This window comes from Rattus norvegicus, chromosome 9, assembly GCF_036323735.1.
Source record: "Rattus norvegicus strain BN/NHsdMcwi chromosome 9, GRCr8, whole genome shotgun sequence".
In the NCBI taxonomy this organism is placed as follows: domain Eukaryota; kingdom Metazoa; phylum Chordata; class Mammalia; order Rodentia; family Muridae; genus Rattus; species Rattus norvegicus.
Genome location: NC_086027.1, coordinates 3,226,824 through 3,251,222, shown reverse-complemented (window position 1 = coordinate 3,251,222; position 24,399 = coordinate 3,226,824). Strand labels below are relative to the sequence as shown.

The window sequence follows — 24,399 nt, the reverse complement described above, 5'->3', positions numbered from 1 at the left end:
ATGAACGTCTGGATTGATTCTCCTACAAGGCTACTCTGTGACCACTACAACACTGATGCTCCCTAGTTGCAATGGCAGCACCTACTCCTTGTTGTGGAATCACTGGGTTAACTAAAACTTCTGTTCCACTTTCTGAACATGGCTTCTCATAGGGCTACCTGTTCTTACACTCCTAGACCCATCTGAATTTCATCATTTCTCCTAACCCCATTGAGGCTGAAATTAACTGAGAGAAAATGATTTTGATTAACAGCACTTGCAGAATGCTACACAGATAACATAGGGGAGGGCTTTGGATTAACTGTGTACCTAAAGGGGCTCCTGAAATTGGCCTGTTCTTGCAACACAACATAGCTATGGGACTTTTGCTGTATGATGATACAACTCCAAGCAACTCAAATTCTCAATGAATAAAATTGAGAATAAATCCAAGCAAAACTCCCAGGGGAAGCTGTAGTGTGCCAAGGTAGCTGGAAAGAAATGGTAGCAAACCATGTGGAAAGCAACCTTGGAGAAAACACAGTGAGTGACATAACCTTCCAGTGGGCTTTCACAATTCACAAAGAACAGAGAAGGATCATAAATCAATGGATTTTATAAAGAAGCCCCCCCTTACCTCCATGTACTCCATTCCTTTGATGTGCTCCAAAGGATTTCAATGCAGATCAGTAGTTTTACCCCTAATCACTTGAAAATCTACATTACAGGTGTTTTTGTGTCCTCTTTTTGGGGGTTGCATTTCTAAAGGACTTTATTGTCCTGCTTCTACACCATTACAAAAAGGGACCTGCAAGCTCCAGGCCTGTACTATTTGTCACCACTATGAAACCGGACTCACTTGAACATATTTCCCACTCCTCGCCAGACTTCACAAGATAATTCTGTTATGAATTTTTTGAAAACAGAATAAATTAATACCTTAAGTGTCATTTTGCTGTACAGAGCTAGATGGAGATGCTTAATGACTGGGCAGCTGTATTTCATGTTTCATGGATGTAAAGTGAACTCTTAGAGTACTTTTATCATGAAACTTGGAAATAGAGGGAAACACAGGTTCAGTACTGAAAACACACAAACACACAAACACACACACACACACACGCACACACACACACACACACAAACAAACACTCACTCACGCTCCTATATATAAATTCCCATTCCGAAAAGACTTGAAAAATCATCCAGCATTAGAAAAACACACAGCATGAGCACAACCATGCTCATCCACTGCTGGCAAACACACACACACACACACACACACACACACACACACACACAGATACACACTCACATGCACAAATGAAAACTTTGCTCTTATGCAGCACATTTCCTGTTGAGTGAGGAATTAGTGGGAACAATGCTGTGTACAAGTCTCTTAGACTCAAGCAGGCTGTGCTGTCCTGGCCTGTACTCATTTCTACTTCAGGAAACCTTTCTATGCAGATACCTGATGGTCCTACAAGTAAGTTACGTGCTCTGCACAGATAGCCTAAACAACACATCATCAAATTCCCAAGACAGAGATTTCTAGGAAAAGACTCCATCAAGCTCTATGCTGACTCATCATAGGCCCCTCACTAAATCTACCCTGTTTCCTTCATAGAAGACTTTGGAAGCATCAGAGGAGACAGTGACTCATGGTCATTTACAAGGAGCTTTTCATCACATTAGAGTTCATGTGATATTAAAACAACCTCAATGTCTGCAGGAAAGGGCTAAATAAATAACATACAGTGACTTTTCTGAAATGCAGCACTGTGTACAATATTGAGAGGGAATCTATCCTGAAAGAATGCTGTGCCCATGATATAGTCAGCAAAGCAATGTCAGCAGAGGGATGTACTCTAGGATTCCATGCAAGATCATGCTGAAGCCAATAAGACAAACCAGAATCTTCCCGGGGGATACCTCTGTCCAGGTAAAGTGAAGAAATCTAATCCTTATTTTGAAAATAACTGAATGGTTTAAAAATGTGTTGAGAAAAGAAGAGAGGGGGCTCCACCTGGAACTGGACCGGTGATGCAAAGACTGCTGGCCAGCACAAAACAGGAAGCTTCATGTTTGTTGAGAGACCTAGGCTTAAAGGACTAAGTTGGAAAATGACTGGACAAAATTGCTTGTCATTAACTGGCCTCCCTGCATGATCCCTAAGATGCAGGTCAGCACAGCAATACACCTTTCTGGGTGAGAATTGGGGGTACATATGAATAACTTTGTTCTTGAAGTCTCAAATCTCTCATGCCAACCCTCAGCCTTTGAGAAACCTTTTCATATCCTTATTCTTCTAACCAGCTTCAGACTATAAGGCCCAGATATGTACTCTCCAGGAGCACTCAGATAAGACAGGACTGACATGCTGTTCCTCAGGCTCTGTAGTTACCCAAGATCTATGAAGCATGCAGACACCTTCTTCATATACAGGGAGAAGAGGGGAAGAAGAACAACAGACACCACAAATGACAAGGACAACCTTTTCTTTGCCATTTCTACATGCGTCTTCCCCCGGGAAGATTCTGGTTTGACTTACTTCCTGGAGTCTCAAACGTCCCTGTAAAGAAAATGAGCTCCAGACTTTTGCTTCATCCCTTAAAGCCCTGTTCTAGTCTAAAGAGGGGCTCCCACATAGCACCCTCCACACATAATGACATGTAGTGCTCTGCTGTGTGATCAACCTATCTCCCTTAATAAACTGCAGATTCAAGAAGAGCAGGAGCTTTTGCTTTCCAAACATCCCGTTTCTTGAAAAAGGGCTATCTCCACGGAAAGCCTTGTAAGCCATCACATAAATGAACACTTGGATGAGACCTAGGTCAGGACATGGATCAATCAATAGACAGTTACGTTGGTTTGTCTATGGTTATGGTAAGACATGAGGACAACCTGACCCTGAGGGCTAATCCTACCTGCTGTTGCTTGGCTCTGGGGTCACAGATGTTCATTCCGGCCTCTTCACAGAGCCTCTTTGCCTCCACAGAGGATGCTGGCAGTTCAGTCTGCTCCACCAGCTGTTCTCTCTTCTCATTCAGCAAAATCTGTATTTTGTTCTTCAATTGAGCTTGTTCACGCAGGAGCTGGGAGTGCGTGATGCTGAACCACAAACAAAAAATGGTAAATCCCAGCCAGCTTCTATTTGCCTGTCACTCTTGCAAGTCCAATCATGCCATCAAGGGTCCTCATCCCCAGACATCCCCAGAATAGAGCCACACTATACAAGTTAGGACCAATTAGAGGAGGCAAATCCAGAATCCACATTCCACATGAATCAAAGTAGTTCTGAAAATCCTGACACTAAGACAGTTTATATAAATCAAGGAAGAAGAGATGGTCCATATGGGTGCTTATATGTCCATGGTATGCTAAAACTATCTTCACATAGTGGGGAAATCCCCTCCGAGGGGTAGTTGAAGACCCAATAGCTATACAATCTTTCCATGTGTTTCTCATGCATCACAGATATGTAAATCTCCTGTCAGAGACCTAGAAGGTCAAGGTTGATTGATATTCACCTAATAGAACAAATCTTTACTATCTAGAAGATCTTTAATGGGGAAAATAACAATTGGAGTGTTTTCTACACCCTTCACATGTAGGACAACTGAGTCCAAGAGCTACAAATCTAAGACCCTTGCCAGGAGGCAGGCTTCTTATTAAGAGTCAGACATTACAGAACCAGAGCCCTGACTTTGGTTCAAAGTCATACAGGACAGAAGCATTCCCTGCCTAGTGCTGGGTTCTCATCTCTGTCAGCGACTCACTAGTAGGAACTGTTCACTTGTATGAGCTCCTTGTACCTCTCCATGGCATCACTTATTGACTAGGTCATCATTTGCATAGCCATCATTCTCCTCTCATGTTCGGATTGAAGTATTGGCAATTCGACATCCAGCCTGTGTTAGGGCATGGCCCAAGGAAGAAATAAGCATCTGAACTCATGATTTCAGAAATAGGTGAAATGTAAAAAAAAAAAATCCAATAAAAAATTCAAATTCAAGAAATGAGGGGGAAGAATGTGGCAAACACAAAGACCAGAGCAAAAACACAACAGTGAGACTCCAACAACATTTCTTTCAAGGAAATATTTCCACGTAAATCAGCAAACATATTTTGAAATAAGGACTCTTTAAAAGGCTGTGGAGATATGGTTTTCCTCTCTACTGGAGTGGATTGAGTCCAACACATAGTTGTGATGACATTTCTTTTGTTTTGAAAACATGGATTCTCAAACCTAGTTTCCTTTAGTTCCATGAATTCCCAGAGGGCATAACTACTTTGACAGGGAAGAGGATTTGTAACCCTTCCCTCAGGAGAGTCCTATCTACCACCTAAGTAAACAGAAGATGCAAAGTGCTCTGTTGATCCCTGTGGGCTTCCACACCATCATGACCTGCAAACTGTCCATCACACAAATCCTCAGATCCCATCAATCTCCCCAGACTCCCTGACCGTGAGCATAAAACCCACAAATACTTTCACATACATACATACCAACCCATATAAAACACAAGTAGAATCCCAACTACATGCATGGAGGTGCCACAGAATCAGTGTATAATGAACAAAATCAGAGTAAAAGAGTCATGACATGCAGGCATTTCATTCCCTCACTTACAGGCAGCAAGTGTGACAAGGTCCTTCTAGCTGTTGACAGAACCAACGCTAATCCAAGGAGCTCAGGGTCAAGTACAAAAGAGGTTGACCCTAAACACGCAGCACCTAGCTGATCTCACAAGCAAATGCCTGCCAAGGCTTTTTAAAATCCAGGATGAGAGGTGAAACTCTCTCGTGCTATGAGGAAATCTTGGGTTAGCAGAGAGAGAGCACAAGACAGTGAACAGGTAACTGGGCATAATGACTACCTGAGGTCCCAATCATCATAGATATAAAAGTCCAGGATTTGATAAAGTTCATCCCTCTCGAATTTACACTTCTGGATTTCAAGTTTGAGTTCCTCCAGTTCCTTTCGACACTTCTCTTGCTCACTGATGACATTTTGGGATGATGTCTTCCTACCAAATCCTGATAGATAAATAGATAGCTAGATAAACCCAAGTGAATTTGCATATTTTATGGCCCATGGGCAGAAAACATCATTCTGAATCCCAAAAGGAGGTTGAGGAAGGGGAAATGGTAGAGACTGGGTGAATCCCTGAAAGAGCAGAAAAGCTTTCTTCAACTGGATTCTTAAGCTATGTCCCTCTTCCCAAGCTCTAATGCCATACACGTGCCATACTCACTAATACAGGACCCCTGGCACTGAAACTTATAACCTGACTGAGACATAAACATCTGGGACATTGTTATCTCATATCAGCTGTGGTGCAGATAATCCTGGAGTTCATAATGCTTAGCACCATCAAGCTCTAATCGTGTGTGTTCCAGCCCAAAGTGTCTGAGAACTCAATTCATTTCTAGGGATGCATCCTTCCTTGTTCTCACCATCAGGGACTTACGTAACCTACAGTAATCTAGAGGATGAAGTACTTCAACTCCCAACCATGGATGGTCACATTGTTAATCTCACAGTGCCTCCTCCTGCCATTCATTGACACTCACAATTAAAAAGCTTCCAGAAAAGAAACTGAAGGCTTACCACTTTCTGCCTTTCTCTCAAATTAATGATCAGGAACTCCTGACTCTTGGTTTGTCTTTCAGAAATCCCAAGCCTCCTGCTTGTAAGGCCTAGTCTTAGAAGGCACATCTCAAACCTACCTCCTTGAGGATGTTCCCCAACTCTGCCCAGGACTCACCAAGCCTTCCCCAGAATGATTTCCTCCTTCCTGTTTTACTAGAGAGGAGGTCATCCTCCTTCTGCCTTGGTGTGGTCTCTCCTTGATCTCCCCTTTCCTTTCGAAATAGCTTGAGCAGCTGGCGAAACATGCCTGCTTGTGAACCCAAAGGGAACTGAAGGAATATCCCAAAGGCAGTTAGTGTCACCACAACACTGGTGACATCACAGAAGATTCTAGGGATCTCTTAGATACAATAGATTGTCCAGTGAAGGGCTTACTGATGATGTCACTGGGAAGTTCTATGGTCTACCTGCTAACTAGATCTCCCCAAATGGATCAATTTCTGTGGGGGCCCATTCCTCCAGTCTCTCATATGTCACTGGGAATACTGTTTGGCAACCTCTATTCCAAAGCTAGATGTTTCTCTCTGCTTCATTAGAAGTCATCATTGCTTTTGCTGGGGAGAGTTGCTTACAACCCTGAGTTAGAGAACAGATTTTTCTTAGCACCCAAATCTCTAGGGACCAAGGAGGAGGGAGTTTTTTTCTTAAAAGTAAATCTACTACCCAAGATAATACATGTGACACACATTTCGATTCCTAAGGTTTTCCCTTTTTCTGGAGGCCAATATATTCCTTCTAGACCCCTGAGTGTATAAAGCCTGGGAATATTTGATTGCTGTGCAGTCCTTGACAGCTGACATTGTTTCCATTACATATCCATGTATTTCAGAAAATAAATGATCTATAATCCTATATATTGCAATAAAAACTCCTTTTTCTTGGGAACATACAGATCACCTACAGGGCATATATAAAATAATAAGTTTCTGTACCTTTTATATATTAAGTTGAACATCCTCCCTTTCACAAATATAACAAGACAATTAAATTGGACATCACTGAGCAAACGTAAACCTGGACCTTGTGTTACCACATTGTAACCACATACCCATCCCTTCTCCAATATCATTCTTCCTGAATTTCCAAGTCCAATCATGAGGATATTGGGGCTACACGCTGAACTTTAACTCATAGCAAACATAAAATTCAGGCGGATGGGCAGGGAGTGGAATGGCCTAAGGTTAGGCTAAACCTTAATTTTAATGGGTCCATAAGTTAAGGAGGGAGTCCATTTGGCATTGTCATCTGTGGCTTCTGTGTCCTTATCCCAGGTGTGCTGACTCTGTGATAAGATGCCACCTAACCTCACAGACGTCAGGGTGAAAAGCATGTATGACTTTTCTGGGAAGAACTCTGCCTTTTCCTAGCATCTGGAGTTATACAACATCTCTATGCAAAGCTCAGAAGAGAGGAGTAGAGATGTGCGTGCCTTAGAATTTGAGGATCTTTTCTTCTGATTAAGGCACATATTTTTTCCTATGTAATTTTTCCCTTGCTCTTTCCCTAATGATGGTTGACTTCATTCCTGGCCTGAAGTAAACTGGATTCCAAGGTTTTGGATTAGGGAAGCCCCTCTTTTAGAGATGACAGGCCCAGCAAGGGATCACACTGCATACAGGTTCCTATTCCCAAGGAAGTTGCTGCTGCAGAATCACAGCATGGGGGCAGCAGCACAGGATATCTCCCAGCCTTCTCTCCTGCAACTGCTGCAACTGTAATAAGGCTGTTTGTTTGTTTGTTTGTTTGTTTGCTTTTTATTGCAAATACCTACAAAGCTGGTCAGAGTTAATACATGCCTTTAATCCTAGCACCCACAAGGTATTTTTGTTTTTGTTTTATTTCATTTCATTATTTTTGTATTTGTTGTTAGGATTCTTATTGTTTTCTTTGGTAATTCCCCCTTACTATTCACTCTGTATCTAGAATGTGAATCCCAATGCTCTGCATGGTCTTATTATTCATGTTAAGGATTTTATTCTTACCACCAACACCACAGATGATCACATTATTTACTTTCAAATCAGGAAAACAGGCATAAAGAAGAGAGATATGCTGTTTGGACTCAGGTAAGCAGGCAATCAGGAGTGTAGGATGGCTTTCCAATGTTTTGGATCAAGTAACCTTCTGTTATTGAGATGAAAGGCCTCTGCTGAAGCTTCCAGTTGAGTAACAGAGAGCCTGGAAAGGCTGAAAGAGTGGTTGCACCTTGAAGGTGAAGGCTGGCCCTTCAGTGCCTCTGCAGCCTGAGGCAGAATTCTGTTTGGAACATAAGAGCACTTGGCCAGAGATCATAGGGGAGTGCATTTTGGTTGATCCCTGAGACCTGGATGAGCACTGGCCTCCACAGTCCTGATAAAGAAAAGCAGAGCCACATAGATGTGAGGGAACAATGGATCTTTGATCTGTGTGTTCTCCACTTCCTTTCTCTTTGCTGTGTACATAGTATATGTAAATGACAAGGGCATCCTACTTTATCACATCTGGTCTCTCTAGATGTTAAAGCCTGTGCAAGTGTAAACACAGTAGAGTTAGTTCAGCAATACATTGTGTCCCATTTTGTTAAAGACCTTTATTTTATTTCTATTTATATATTTTTTTCTTTTTCACTTTACTTTCTGCTCACTGACTACTGATACCTAAATACTCTCTCCCATAATCCTTCCCCAATTCTCCTGGCACAGTCTTCTCTGAGTGTATGAGGGTCAACTGTCTCAGTACCTCCCTTCTTTTACCAAAGCCTTTCCTGGGGGCATTGGTGAGGATGCTGGTTTAGAATTCCTTGGACTTGGCTTTCTTCATGCTCCAATTAGCTGGCTTTGGAAAGTTTGTGAAGAACTGTCTGTGAACCTGGTACTTCCTCCAGGTGGTACACAAGATATTAACAATGGCTTTGTTAATATTCTTGAGAGTATATTTCAATCAAACCTCTCCTACTAGTATCCTAACAATGACAAAATTAATGGGAGGCCATTAATTCAAGGCCCATACCTAAACACATTAACAGCAATACAGAGCAAGCCAGTATCTAACATTAAAGAAATGGAGAGAAATGTGAAGCAATCCCTCTAAAATCAGGGCCTAGGTAAGGCTACCCACCCTCTCCCTACTTATTCAATATAGTTCTTGAAGTCCTAGCCAGAGAAATGAGCTCAAAGGGATACAAATTGGAAGGGAAGAATTAAAGTATTAAATTTGAATTTTACTTAGTATGTTAAATCCAAAGCGTATTAAAACTCCACAGTAAACAAAACAGATCTTCAAAACTCCAAACAGAGAAGTATCAAACTCTTAAATCAATCTTTTTTCTTTGCCTTTTTGTTATCAAATTAATATAAATCTTATCACTCCCATATTAATGTCCGGCGAGTTTAGAAATACTAAACTCTGTTCCTATTCCTTAATACTACTGTGTTTAATGCATGTTTTGAAATAGCTGTTTCTTGAATAACACCATATAAGCCCCCACTGCCATCTCGAAATTTTCAGAAGTTAATAGAGACGACACCATCTTGTATGTTCAGGTTGTCTATACACACAACTCATCTTTTCCTGATTCTGATCCAAACTCTCTACAATCATCATACAGTAGATTATTAATTGGTTATCATGAATTTTTCTAAGTAGAACTTATTGAGAATGTGTGTATGGAAGAGGTAATACAACAGAACACAACAAACATGGACTTAGTCAAAATACCTACATTTATGTCTCTTACTAAGTTAAGTTATAAGCAGCGTGCTTACCAGAGTGGATCTCTGACAGATTACTCTGAGAATGACTAAAATTGGTGAACTCATTTTATAAAGTATAAAGTAGTATGCTGTATTTGAATTTGTTTCAATGAAGTTAGAAAAGTCTTCCCTCTAAATTTTACTATCTTAGCTGACTTTATTAACTGAATTGAATTTTAGTAATTATGACACACCCACTCAAAATTGATTTATGAAACTTAATAGGTAAATAGTGAATATTAAGGGAAAGCTAGAATACATAACTTTTTATATGTGTGCATTCATACCAAGAAGTTAAAAATGTCAATTGGTTTTTAAAAGATTAACTTAATAAAAAAACTGTAGAAATGAAAAATTGTCAAATCATTTTTTGCTTTTATCTACTTAAGTCCACATTTGCTATTTTGTTTTCCTATATGAGAACTACCTTATTCCTTTGAACAGTAAATCCCCTTTGTGATATTTCATTCTAGTGAAATGGCAGGGAGATAGATTATTAAATTTTTTCCTTCTTTTAATATCTTACAATTTAAGTTTTATTCTAAATGGAATTATTATATATGCTATACATCTTGGACCATTTAGAACCGGACATGATTTGCTTTCCTAACAGACAATCTATCCATTTCTACTCAATTTTTTTTATTCAAAAATAAAATCAAAACATAAAACATTAGTTCTCTAATTTTTATAGGATTCCATTTCTCAATTTCCCCTTCTTGTATGGATGAATTTAGAATATAGTTTCATTTGATGGTTCCTTTTACTGGTGTCTGTACCATAATACGTGGATATATTTCAACTTAGAAGTGTAATATTTCACCAGTTATCCAGAGTATAAGTTATAATGCACCGATTCTCAGTACTGTGGGGGTAATTATTACATGGCTAGGAACATTTCTGGATGTCACCTGTGAAGTAAATTTTGGCATCTGGTAGGCAGCCAGGAATATTTCCGTAAGAAAAGATTCCCTTAACAAAGCATTACTGGGATCAAAACATGTACAGGGATGTGATAAAAAATCCTGTTATTTACCTCAGTGGTGGAGTGCTTGTGTGGCAAGCACAAGGCCCTGGGTTCGGTCCCCAGCCCCGAAAAATAGAAGAAAAAATCCTGTTATGGTTACCTCTAGAACTAAAGATCAAAATAATTGTTTAGGAGTGAACAACCCCCGGAGCGGGGAGACCCACGCTCAAGTCTCGGGATGACACGACCCCCAAAAACTCACGTGAGACCATCCTTGCTGTAATCACACGAGGTTTATTAATGGGAACCAGTGCACTAGGGTCGAGACTCGTATCCCACTAGGGGCAGTGGAGTTTGACCCCAAAAGGCTGGGAGAAAGGGTATTTAAAGGGAGAAACCACAACCTGAGGAGGCAGGGATTGTGTCATTGGAAAGTGTCAAGAATACTAATGAAAAATCATAAGGAGGAGCTTCCTGTTTCTCAAGATTGTTAAACTTTATGGTCCATCAGTTCCTGGGTGGAGCTTCCTGTTTCTCAAGATTATTCTCTAAGATTTTAATCTAACTTTATGGTCAGCTAGTACAGGTAGAGGGCAGGGTCTGGAATTTGAGATATTTGGGGCTTTTTTAAACTTCTGACTTCTTAGCTGCATTTTTTTATTCTTTCATTCCCTACTTCTTCTAGTGGCTAGTTCTAATCATAGAATTAAATTTTAGTATCTTTATAATATTGACTTTTTTTGTCCTCCTAAAGCATGATACTGTTGGCATAACATCAAAATCTGAACTGTATTCACTCTTTCTCTAATGAAGGCAACTAGTTTCTTTAACACACGTGGACCCATAATCAGAAGCAAAAGCAAAACTAGAAGGGTCCCATAAGGGAAGATATCAGAGTAGTCATCCAAGGAGATCTACTAAACCAGCTCTCGAACCATTCCTGATGCGCTTCTCTGTCCTCTGTCTTTTGTCTAACCTTTCTCTAAGTTTATTCATGGAGTCTTTAATTACTCCTGAATGGTCTCCATAGAAGCAACATTCTTCTTTCAGTGTAGCACACAGACTCCTTCTTTAAGGAATATCAGGTCTAACCTTCTCCTTTTCTGAAGGACTACCTCTGAGAGGGAGGTTAGGTATTCTTGGAGGTCAGCTAAAAAGTCTTTTTCACTCTATTTATATCTGAGTCAATGGCAGTTCTGAATTCTCTATAAGCCTTGCATTGCAGGCTGTCCTTGTACTGCCCTTGCAGCACCTAGATAGCCTTAACCCTAAGTAATTCTCAACTCCTTTTTTTTTTTTTTTTTACTCAGTCTTTAGCATCAGGATTCCAATCTGGACACTATCTAAACCTACACACCAAGGTCATGACTGTCTTTTAGAACTTCTAAACTTATACAGATTGTGATCCCTGAGGCACAGTCCCAAGAAGTGTTAGGAGTACTAACATATGCAATGTTACATCATTTGCAATACAAATCAAGCCTATCCCCACACCTATCCCGAGGGAACCCAGGGCAAACATGAAATTCTTGTTTCTAAAACACACTCCTCAAGTGAGCATTATAGCAACATCCCAGTCACGTCTCTGATGTATCCACTTATCTGATATGCAAGTCTAGGGAGCTTTTTGAAGATGTGAGTGTCCCTCTAGGTCCCAGCTCTCAGCCCCAACAGCTAGTATGCGCCTGGTGAGGGCTGAGACTTGATGGCTGTCAGGGTGGTCAGCAGCACCAGGTACGGTCCTTTCCAGTGAGGCTCGAGTGTCTGGGCTCCGTGTCGTTGTATGTAGTTGCATTCTCCGACCTGGAACTGATGAGATGTCTCAGAGGTCCCCGGGGCATAGGCTGCTGCCAGCTGTGAGCAGATTTCTTTCTGTATCACCTGTAGGTCTTTTAGCCTGGCATACAAATCATTATTACTATGACATGTTGGTTCAGTAACATCATCTAATACAGTCAGAGGAGCTGAGGCCCCATATAAGATCTCAAAGGGGGTAAGGCTGTATCCAGAAGGGATATTTCTTGCTCTGAAGAGAGCAAGAGGGAAGGAGTACCACCCAGTCTGCGCCAGTCTCCATGGTCAATTTGGTCAGGGTCTCTTTTAGAGTTTTATTTATTTACTCTACCTGTCCTGAACTTCGAGGTGTGTAGATACAATGTAATTTCCAATCAACCTCTAAATACTTGGCCACACCCTGGCTTACCTTGGCAACGAAAGTAGGGCCATCGTCTGACCAGATTACCTTGGGCACTCCAGACCTGGGGAAGATTTCTTCCAGTATCTTCTTGATGACTACCGAGGCCATCTCTTGCTTGGTGAGAAAAGCTTCTATCTATTCCTGGAAAGGTATCTACAACCACTAGGAGATACTTGTGATCATATTTTTCTGGTTTTATCTCAGTGAAGTTCACTTCGACTTTTTACTAAACTCTCTAGGTCTCTTTGTCCCGTTTGCTTGCTAAGCATTCACTTACTGACATACCTTATATTTTTTACTGCCTCTCTGGCTAGAATCTTAAAGTCTATTACATACATACACCTTAACTACTTGGACAAGCTTCTTATCTACGTGAGTCCATTTTTGTATTTGGCAAAGTGAGTCTTTTGTTTGTTCTCTGAGGAATATAGTTTTCCCTCAAGTGTGCCATTGTCTTTTTTTCGTTTAAGCAATTTGGGCCTTTTAACTTCTGTTGTACATTTTAAGTGAAGCCATCCCTTAGTCCGATCCCAGTTCCCAGTGGCTGTCTTTTGCAGGCCTGTAACCAGGATAGGCTCCTGCATAGCCATTTCTCGAGCCACTTTATCTGCTTTGTTGCTGCCCCATGCCACTGAATCTCTTCCTTCCTGATGTCCTGGGCAATGAATAATACTCACAGTTGCTGGCTTCATCAGGGTACCCAAGAGATGGCAAAGGCATCTGTGGCACTGATGTGCTGGGGGGTTGGGGTTCAGCCTTTCCAGATGACATTGTGTTGTCCACCACGGCAGCACCCACTTATCTCTGACCTTCATGAAGGGAACTGTTCCTGTCTGTAGACAAGGCAGCCTTGGCGTTCAGCAGGGGTCAATCAGCAAGTCACAGAGGTCTTTCCTCCACCCATGTGGGCTTCTGCCAGTACTTGACACTCCTGCTATGGTGGCTCCAGGTCAGGATTGGGCAGCAAGGTGACCAGATTGCCCCCAACCGGTGGAGAATCTAGTCCACGGCAGCTGACCAGTGGTCCCATCGTTTGGGACGTCCTATTCAGAGGCAAAACATCAGCCACTCTATCACAGTTTAAGTCCTGGATTGGGTGATAATTGTTAGTGTCTGGCTGGCAGGAACGGTGTGTTCCAGGCAGAATGGCACTAAGCCATACATCTCCCAACATCAGGTGCTGGTGCACTGAGACAGGTCTTAAGCTCCACATACACATTCTGCAGATATGCATACACATGGCCTCACCCAGCCATTTCAGCCCACACAAGCCATTTTGGAGAGCAAATTTCTCATGAGCAAGGGATAGGGGCAGTCAGGGATGACCATGAACTAGTGGGTTACCCGGCCCATGCCAAGGTCCAGTGTTCTTCGGGCAGTCCATAAGTATTGTTTGTTGCCAGTAGCCCCCTGTACCCAAGGTCTTTGGATACTGGCCCACTGGGGGATAGGAGCATAGAGTGTTGGGTCCCTGTATCCACAAAACAACTGGGCGGGCTTCCCTTCTATCTCTGCACATAGCCAGCATTCTAGGACCGAGAGGTTCTCCAGTGGCCCCTCTTGTTCTTTCTGGGGCAGTCCCTGTCCCAGTGTCCTTTTTCTTTGCATTAGGCACACTGATCTTTAGCCAGGAATTCTCTTCTGTTGCCAGGTACTGTCTTCCTAGGTTCCCTAACTACTGTGGCCAGTATATGTTCCTCTCTTCTCTTTTATCTCTCTTTAGCTCTCTAGCTTCCTCTTCTTTTTGTCTCTTTTCTTCCCTAGCTTTCTGCTCTCTTTGTCCTTTTTCTTTCTTTCTTTCTTTCTTTCTTTCTTTCTTTCTTTCTTTCTTTCTTTCTTTTTTCAGTCTCTCTGTCTGCATCTTCTTCTACAGCTATTAGGTGCTGTCCACTTTTGTGCCCAGACCCTGAACCACACATCAACCTTATTTTCTCTGCAACTTACAATAACTCTCTCAGTGACTTAGCTTAACCCTTCAAGTTTCTGCAACTTTTTCTTCATATCTTTTCTTACTTTAGCCAAATTGGTGGGACATTTTTTCAGCCCCTCAGAGATCCACCATTGGAGTCTGATGGTAGACCTGGTGCTCCCTACCTTTAGGCATATTGAAGTCAACAGGCAGAAGTGAGTGCCTTCCATCCGTGTCTGGAACATTTTTTGTGGCCTCTAGTAGGATTCTGTATTTCCTGTAACAGCTACTAACAAGCATCTCAAGTGGGATGGAGAGAAAACAAGAGTCCAGAAAATAGAGGTCTGCCGAACAGGACAAATAGCATTCAGTCACACAGAAAGACAATCAAAAGATTAACAGACAAAAAATAGAAGTGCGCACAAAAACAAAAACAAGTGGCTGCTGTGAGATCACCACAAAACTGAACTAATTTAGAAGGGAGCTTACAACGACAGATGAAGGAGAGCGAATTTCACATCATTCTTCCTTCTCAACCACAGACAGATGAATGACAGCAGATCAAAAATAATGGTTAAGTCAAAGGTGCCTCCTGGAGGCCAGCCAATGTCAAACACTGGCCACTCCAAGGAGAAAAAAAGTCTGCTGCGGTACAAATTGTGTGCTCTAGCAGTCCAGTGGTCTAAAGTCAAACTCAGGAGTCCCATCGTCAAAGTCTCAAGTAACACAAAAGAAAGACCTAAAACACACAAAGACCACTCTAGAAATACAGAAAGCTGGGAGGACGGGTCTCTTCTCCAGTCCAGGAGAATCACCGAATCCTCACCGGCACCCAGACAGGAATCTCCCAGGCATCCCTGGGGTTCCCCCAGACATCCTGGGACGACTCCCAGGGCAGCACAATCGGTGAGCCCCTGCCACGTCTACCACTCACACTCGAGTCTCTCCTGAGACACGAGCCTCCCTTCTCAGCCCGAGACGGGAGCGACTGCAAAACCAGAACTCCAGAACTCTCGAGCAAATACAGACCCAGAGTAGCAAATACAGACTCAGAGTAGCAAATACAGACTCAGAGTAGCAAATACAGACCCAGAGTTTAGCTGGCACAAAACACAAGGACACAGACTAAGACACAGATGCTATCTCAACTCCAAGTAGGTCTCTGGAGACGAGGGTGGTCGTTCATCCTGGACAAGCCCCCAAATGAAAGACCCCCGTAGCGGGGAGACCCACGCTCAAGTCTCGGGATGACACGACCCCCCAAGAACTCACGTGAGACCGTCCTTGCTGTAATCACACGAGGTTTATTAACAGGAACCAATGCACTGGGGTCGAGACTCTTATCCCTCGCAGGGGCAGTGGAGTTCGACCCCAAAAGGGTATTTAAAGGGAGAAACCACAACCCGAGGGGGCAGGGATGGTGTCATTGGAAAGTGTCGAGAATACTAATGAAAAATCACAAGGAGGAGCTTCCTGTTTCTCAAGATTGTTAAACTTTATGGTCCACCAGTTCCTGGGTGGAGCTTCCTGTTTCTCAAGATTATTCTCTAAGATTTTAATCTAACTTTATGGTCAGCTAGTACAGGTAGAGGGCAGAGTCTGGAATTTGAGGTATTTGGGGCTTTTTTAAACTTCGGACTTCTTAGCTGCATTTTTTATTCTTTCAGGAGAACTTGCTTTTCATTGTTCAAAATATTGGGTTTCCTTTCGTAAAAAAATTAGAAAAAAAATCTCCTATTTCTTCAAATTGTATTCTTTATACAAAAGTAAAATGAATGAGAAAATTTAATGAGAAGGAAAATAAAGCATTAAATATCATAGGATGCTTGATTTGGGCTTAAACTACCTGTTTCACCTGAGTAAATATAAAATCTGTTTCGTCTTAATAGTGTATTATGTATTAAAGAAAGCACACCATATCCTGGTCCTTATCCAGTAGGTGACACTCGAAACCAAGAAAGCAAAGAACTCCATTTTAATAAGACCTAATGCCTACTGTATGCTTAATATTGTTTTATTTAAAACTTCCACGACAGATAAATGCTTTAGTTACTTCTTTTAAAATATGATCAAAACCACTCGACAACCAAACAAGTCAAACTCCGATGTTCAAGAAAGTGTAAGTTTTAAAGTTAAGAGATAGGGCCTTATTATGTAACTCTGGCTGGCCTGAAACTTGCTATGTACACCAGACTGGCTTCAAACTCACGTCTCTATTTCTTGAGTACAACAGATTTGACAGGATATCTTACATTGCCAATGTTGACTTGAATTTCTAAAGGGCTCAAGTGATCCTCTTGCCTTGGCCTCTGGCCCCCACTAACCCCAATAGTTGAGATTTTCCCCACACCTACATGCCCACTACTGACCCTGGTGGAAAAGTATAACGTTACCCACCAGTAGACTATAATAGCATACTGAAAACAAATTGTATTAAACTTAAGGCAGATTAATTATATCTCTAAATGAGCTATGAGTTAATGAGAAATATTATAATACCAGCAATGAACTTGGAGGCTAGCACACACACTTTCCTATTATGTATAGTAACACATTCCATTATATCTGAATATCCACATATCAAATATTGCTAGAAGCTGAGAATAGTTATCAAAAGATTTTAGGATAATGTTTTTGAAATGTAAGTAAATCACTATGCTAAGCAAATTTCCATGTATGTCACAAATACTACCCTATATAAAGCCTGAAGTCATCACATTTCTGACACTAATGTAGTGAGTAAACTGTCCAGTATTGTGCGATCTTAATTATTGTGATTAGATAATTCACAATTGTGATTCACAATTTTTACAAATGATTACTAACGTCCAACTTAATTTTAACATCTGTCGTAAACTGTATAAATTTCTTCCTTTACCTTGAAAATGAAAAACATTATAAACGAGATGCAACATCCAAAGATTTGTGACTAAATGGCCATCAACTTTTGCAGTACTGATTCTGAGGCAGAGTCTTACTGTAGCCTAAGCTAGCCTGGAAGCTACAAAGCCAGTGTCCTGGGGTGGGGTAGGGATTTCAGCAGGTGTCCTGTCCAGCTATCCCCTCCTTCACCCTTCCCCCAACCCCACTCAGGCCTCTGGCTCCTCCCCATCCCATGCACACCAGAAGCTAAACACTCAAGCTGACTCCAAGCTGCCTCCACCGCTCAGGCACCACTGTCAACTGGGCCTGGCCAATGGCGTCCTGTGAAGACCCCGCCTCCAGGCCCCAAAAACCATACTTGCTGAGACAGGAGAGACAGGGCTGCCATCCAGAAGTCCACAGGCCCTGCTGCTGCCAGCCTAGGCCTCACCTCCCAGAGGAGCCCGCGCCCACTACTACCCGGAAGCAGCCCCTGACTAGGCCTTGGGCCGCAGGGTGGGGGCTGGGTGGTGGCCTGCATAACCCAAGGCACCTCCGCCCAAAAGCGGGAAAAGGCTGTCACGCGACGCCCAGGTCTTGCACCAGGCCCACCCTGGAGCAGCCCGAGGTCCCCAGGGCTGCCCATGTCCACCGGCCTCCCGCCATCTCCCCGGGGCCCCTCAGTGCTTGTGTAGGACCCAAAGTCAGCAAGGCCTCAACTCCTGCCCTCCAGGTCTTACCCTGGGCGCTGTCCAGTGGGGAACCCAGCACCGGAAATACGAAGGAACCCCTTTTTGCCCTCGCCCCCATTTCTTCATGCTACATCGAAAAAGCCGAATTTCAACCTCCGTGTAAGGATTCTATGACTTTGGGCTGGTCTTGCACTGTCACCCAGGGCCTGTCCTTGACTCACCATGATGGCTGCTGCAGTTCCGGTGGAAAAAACTCGAAGATGGCACAGAAGCCACGCGGCTAGCAGCTACTCCGGGCAGCTGCCGAGTGGCGGCCTGGCCATCAACGGGCAGGAATAGGGCTATAAAATGAGGAGGGGACAACCCACTTGGAGGTAAAGGAGCAATTGGCTCAGATCTGAGCCCACGAGCAGTGGAAAGAGCTCCATCTCTTCCTACCTGGGAACCCTGAGTAATATTTATGCTCCTGCACATTATTTCTAAGCTTCTGTTCCTGCTGAATTATTTCTGCTCTAGGTCATCTCATAGTCTAGCACATAGTCCTTGACTGTATCATATTGTAACATAATGGTACAGAGGGCCGTTTCATGATGTGCTTCAACAAATGGCATTGGAGGGAGGTTTCTGTGCAACTGCAGTGGACTCTAGCAGAGTTTGGAAGCAGGAAGGGGATGTGAGGTTACATGGTACAAAGACCTGTGAGTGTTTCAGCTGTGAGTTCTCCTCTCAGAAAGCACTTTGGCTGACCCTATTCAGTAATGAGGTTGGCCCAGTGGCTTTGCCTGACACACACAGGAAGGAAACTCATTAAAATTATTGGTTAGTTGGGGCTGGAGAGGTGGCACGGAGGTTAAGGGTCTGTACTGCTCTTGCAGAGGAACTGAGTTTGGTTCCCAGCACCCATGTCAGGGTGCCTAAAACTGCCTGCAACTCCAGGAGATCTGACACCCAGCCTCCAAGGGCATGCACAGTCATGTGCACATGCTGCCACTCAGACACATATGACGGAATTAAAAGTTTAAAGGAAATGAATGTAGAAACAAAATGGACTATGTAGCTACACACAAAGTCTCAAAAGGGAGGGAAGAAGCAAATTAGAAGTCTTTGTTTCCAGGAATGGCACACAACACTGCATGTACCTGCTGACTGCATGGGTGTTTAGTCATTCAGTGCTCAGTTTCCTAAGCAAGACAACTGAATTTTGCAGTCAGTCTGGGCCAAGCTTGTCTAATTGTCACAAAGCTTGCTAAGACACGATATAACTCTGAAAAGTGACTGAGTTGTTAGAAGCAACAGGCGCTGCTTGCCTGTGCTAGGGGCCACTTGGATCCACTTATGTTACCTCCAAAGGTAATAGCTGTTATCATCATCATCATCAAAATATCACTATTGCAGATGATATGATAGTATACTTAAGTGACCGCAAAACTTAAGCCAGAGAACTCCTAAGCCTGATAAGCAACTGCAGCAAAGTTGCAGGGTATAACATTAACTCAAACAAATCTGTAGCCTTCCTCTATACAATAGATAAACAAGCTGAGAAAGAGATTAGGGAAATGACAGCTTTCATAATAGTCCCAAATAATGTAAAAATACCTCAATGTGACTTCATCAAGCAAGTGAAAGATCTGTGTGCCAAGAACTTCAAGTGTCTGAAGAAAGAAATTGAAGATCTCAGAAGATGGAAAGATCTCCCATGCTCATGGGTTGGCAGGATGAAGAGAGTAAAAATGGCCATTTTTCCAAAAGTGACATACAGATTCAATGCAATCCCCATCAAAATTCCAATCCAATTCTTCATAGGGTTAGACAGAACAATTTGCAAATTCATTTGGAATAACAAAAAACCCAGGGTAGCTAAAACTATCCTCAACAATAAAAGGACTTCCAGGGGAATCACCAACCCTGAACTCAATGCTTGACAGAGCCATAATGATAAAAACTGTATTGGTACAGAGACAGGAAGATAGACCAGTGGAATAGAATTGCAGACCCAGAAATGAACCCACAAACCTATGATCACTTGATTTTTTGACAAAGGAGCCAAAACCATCCAATGGGAAAAAAGATAGCATTTTCAGCAAATGGTGCTGGTTCCACTGGAGGTCAGCATATGGAGGAGTACAAATCATCCCCTTCTTATTGCCCTGGACAAAGCTTAAGTCCAGGTGGATCAAGGACCTCTACATCAAACCAGATACACTCAAACTAACAGAAGCAAGAGTGGGGAAGAATCTCGAACACATGGACACTGGAAAAAATTTCCTGAACAAAACACAGCTTATGCTCTAAGAACAAGAGTAGTGAAATGCGACCTCATAAAGCTACAAAGCTCCTGTAAGGCAAAGGACACTGTGCTTAGGACAAAACATCAAACAACAGATTGGAAAAAGGCCTTTAGGGATCCTACAACTGATAGAGGGCTAATATCCAAAATATACAAAGAACACATGAAGTTGGACTGTAGGGAGTCTAATAACCCTATTAAAAATTGGGGTTCACAGCTAAACAAAGAATTCACAGCTGACGAATATGGAATGGCTGAGAAGCACCAAAAGAAATGTTCAACACCTTTTGTTATAAGGGAAATGCCAAACAAAACAACCCTGAGATTCCACCTCGCACCAGTCTGAATGACTAAGATCAAAAACTCAGGCGACAGAAGATGCTGGCAAGGATGTGCGAAAGAGGAACACTCCCTCACTGTTGGTGAGATTGCAGACTGGTACAACAATTCTGGATATCACTCTGAAGGTTCCTCAGAAAATAGACATTGCACTAGCTGAGGACCCAGCTATAACTCTCTTGCACATATACCCAAAAGATGCTCCAACATAGAACAGGGCACACGCTCCACTATGTTCATAGCAGCCTTATTTATAATCGTCAGAAAATGGAAAGATCCCAGATGCCCTTCAACAGAGGAATGGGAACAGAAGGTGTGGTACATCTACACAATGGAGTACTACAGAGATATCAACAACAAGGACTTCATGAAATTCATAGGCAAATAGAATGAACTAGAAAATATCATCCTGAGTGAGGTAACCCAATCACAGAAACACACACATGGTCTGGACTCCTTGATAAGTGGATATTAGCCCAAATGCTCAAATTACCCAAGATGCACAGACAACATGAAACTCAAGAAGGATGACCAAAATGCTGATGCTTCACTCCTGCTTTGAAAGAGGAAGGAAAATACCCATAGAAGGGATAGGGAGGCAGAGTTTAGAACAGAGCCTGAAGGAATGGCCATTCAGAGTCTACCCCACATGTGGCCTATATATATACAGCCTCCAAACTAGATAAGGGGGATGAAGCTAAGAAGTGCAGGCAGACAGGACCTGGATATAGATGTCTCCTGAGAGGTACAGCCAGATCATGTCAAATACAGTGGTGAATACAAGCAACAAATGATTCAACTGGGAACTGGAGGACTTACAGAAAGATTGAAAGAGCTGAAGGGGCTTGCAACCTCATGAGAACAACCATGCCTGCCAAGCAGAGTTCCCAGTGACTAAACTACTACCCAATCACTATACAGGGACTGTGCCATGGCTCCATCTGCATGTGTATCAGAGGATGGCCTTCTTGGGCACAAATGGAATGAGCAGCCCTTGGTCCTCCCTAGGCTGGGAAAGTAGATGGATGTTGACAGGAATACCTTTGTAGAAGAGGGGGAGGGGGATGATATTCGGACTTATTTCTAGGAAACAAGGAAAGAATAACATTTGAATTCGAAATGAAAAATATCCAATTAAAATTCAACAACAACAAAATGGTGTTTAGAACTTCAAATAAAAAAAGCCACAATCAGGAAACAGAGAATTGTATGCCTCTGGTTTTCTTCAAATATGCTCAGGGCCCGGGTCAATTCTGGGCCCAGGCTGGACCAAGCAGATTTCTGCCACTGACTGCTCCTCCTTTCCTGTTTTCAGAGGCATCATGCAGATGAATATTGGGCCAGAGATATGGGCAGAGCTGGGCAGAAGTGGCTTTCTGTCCTGTGGTCTCAGGATTATCTGCATTCCTGGGTGTTCAGCACTCTCCACCACGGGATTTGGGCGCAGGCTTCGTGATTGCTTTAAACTCTCTTATACCATGTTTATATTTCCTGGGAGATATTACAGAAAAATTAATGTTTATCCCATTAATTTGTTCAACACTCTCATCCACAGAGTATAATTTAGAGGTAACTATATATTTTATAGGAAGCATACACAGTGGGTAATGTATGCATGATGAAGTTGAAATTCACAGAGTTGGAAACACAGTGAACAGTGACTGTATAAATGCCTTTGAATCACAGTCTTACTGGGAAGTAATTTTGATGCCCAGTCCCCATGAAAATGCAGAGATCCATCCCTCCCTGATAGCTGTGGGACTTCAGATGTTGACACTAATGATCAATAAAGAATGTTCTTAAGAGTGAAGAGTTTGAGATTACTCTTTTATTCACCAGAATACATTCAATTTACTTGATAGTAACCAGATGCAGGTAGTCAATATATGCAGTCTATATCCTTATCAAAACAGAAAAGCAAATGAACAAAACAACAACTCATAAATAACAAAACTTCAAATGAATAGAAGGAAAACCAAATAACCAAAATAATCAAAACTCAACCAAACTTTAAATAGAGGAATTGCGCTAAGCATTCTTTTGCTGCTCCTTTTGCAGAATAGACTTATATCCTGTGGCTTGCTTGGAGACATAGTAGACAAGCAGTTACTGATGGTAATAATCTTTTCAAGAGGAGTGGGAGTAGGTCTGTTTTGTTGGAGTGGGGGTATGAAGGAAAAAGCAATTCAACACTGAGTATAAATGATATTACAGACTTTGTCTCAAAGTCTTTCCAATGTGTGAACTGATCTCCATGAAACCCTTCTGGATGACCCATCAGGACAAGTACAAATTTACATGTGCACAGTCTTTCTGGGATGACCAGGAGCTCTTGATTGATGTGCATCAGCAGTTCTCTGAGTCCCTCCAAAAGTACACACTTGCTGCAGAGAGGCGAGGTGAAAGTACGACCTATTCAATCAAAAGAAATTAAACTAAAGGTGGAAATGCAGTCTACAATTGCTATGGACATTACAGATGAGATGCAATAGTGGTGTATTTGCTGTGCACACTTAGTTCTCCTCCTGTAGCTCTTCTCTCCAAGGGAGATCTTGTCCTGGTCTGTGTCATGTTCGAGTTTCTGCTGGAGAATTTCAGGCCTAGCAGAGCAAGGGAAAAAAGGTTTAGTGAGTGGTTGTCAATTCAGCTCTCCCTCTTACATCAGCTCTATTCAGTTGGACAATCCAGCATGACCTGTCAGCTGAGGTCAGTCCCTGCATCCCCAAGTGTCATAGAGTACCTGGGCTTGGATTTATATCTCAGGTTTTAAAACTGCTAGAATATGAACTGTAGACTATGTACTGTACTGGAATTAAGAGAAAAATGAGCCTATTTTCCAACTGGTCCATGTATATGATATTGAATAATAACATTGTACCTATGTCTGAATCTGAGTTCAAGAGAGGTATGAGCAACCTAGAATACCATGTGGATGCCTTCTGGAGAACATGCCCAGAATTGAGGTGAAAGTTCTGACTATGTTTGCAGTGAAGGAACCTGCCTAGGTTACATTTTAACCGCTGTACCTGCAAATACACAGAAAAGCCATCTCACATCAAATCCATGGGAAGTGCATAGATCCTGTAATCACTGAGAATGTGCTCCATGCAAATCTTCCCAGCGTGCACACGGAACATTATAGGTGATTGTGATGTAGAAACACACCAGCACCCCTGTAAGTCTATGGCTAGTGTAAGGCAATTTGTGAGAGGACAGAAGAGAAAATGTCCTCAGATCTTTCCGGAGAGATCACAGGAAGAAAGGAGTAGAAAATACCAAGAAATCCAGAGGATCATATATATTGTTTCATGGCCAAAATTCACATGAACTGTACCAGAACAATACTCTGAGTAGCTCTTTAGCTGCCTGAGGCTGAATTCCAGGTGGGTGGTCATTCACCCAAAAAGGGTATTTATATAGGGAAAGGATATTCAAATGGCTTCTTCCAGCCTGTGTTCCTACTTGAACATTAATGCTTAATGTAAAGATTCCCCAGGATACTCTGGAGGCATAAAAACAAATGTTGAGTGGGATATGTATATAGTGACCGGAGCTTATAGACAGCTCAGTCAGTGATGTGTTGTTCTCCCATAAACCCACATAGATTCATGGTTCTTTCCCTATTACCACTCTTGCTTAGCAAGTTCCCAAGGCTGTGTAGAGCAGTCTAGTTCCCCAGCAATGGACCATATGTTGGTGGTAGACTAGACTCTTGTTCTTGTACACTGTCAGATTTTCCCAATGTGTGCAGCTTCTTCTAATCGAAGCTCTCTTTACCAT

The 24,399-nt window shown here is 42.3% G+C and overlaps 1 protein-coding gene and 1 long non-coding RNA gene across 8 annotated transcripts in view; one reads left to right on the top strand and one right to left on the bottom strand.

Moving 5' to 3' along the window:
* The window catches only part of Spetex2l2 (Spetex-2 protein like 2), a 70,036-nt gene that overhangs the window by 2,170 nt on the left and 43,467 nt on the right, over positions 1-24,399 (bottom strand). For 6 of the 7 annotated variants that reach the window (XR_010054675.1, XM_063267820.1, XM_063267821.1 and 3 more), the window contains one exon: positions 22,433-23,219. The exons of the other annotated variant lie outside the window; for it this stretch is intronic. Coding sequence is in view for 3 of the 6 variants with exons in the window: in XM_063267820.1 (XP_063123890.1) it covers positions 23,214-23,219 (6 nt within the window). In the remaining 3 variants the exon portion in view is untranslated. Of the gene's footprint in view, positions 1-22,432; positions 23,220-24,399 lie in introns of those variants that run through there. 7 annotated transcript variants of the gene reach the window in all.
* The window catches only part of LOC134480315 (uncharacterized), an 89,022-nt gene continuing 66,412 nt past the window's right edge, over positions 1,790-24,399 (top strand). Inside the window, exon 1 of the long non-coding RNA XR_010054678.1 lies at positions 1,790-1,921. This is a non-coding gene — a long non-coding RNA (uncharacterized LOC134480315). The remainder of the gene's footprint in view (positions 1,922-24,399) is intronic.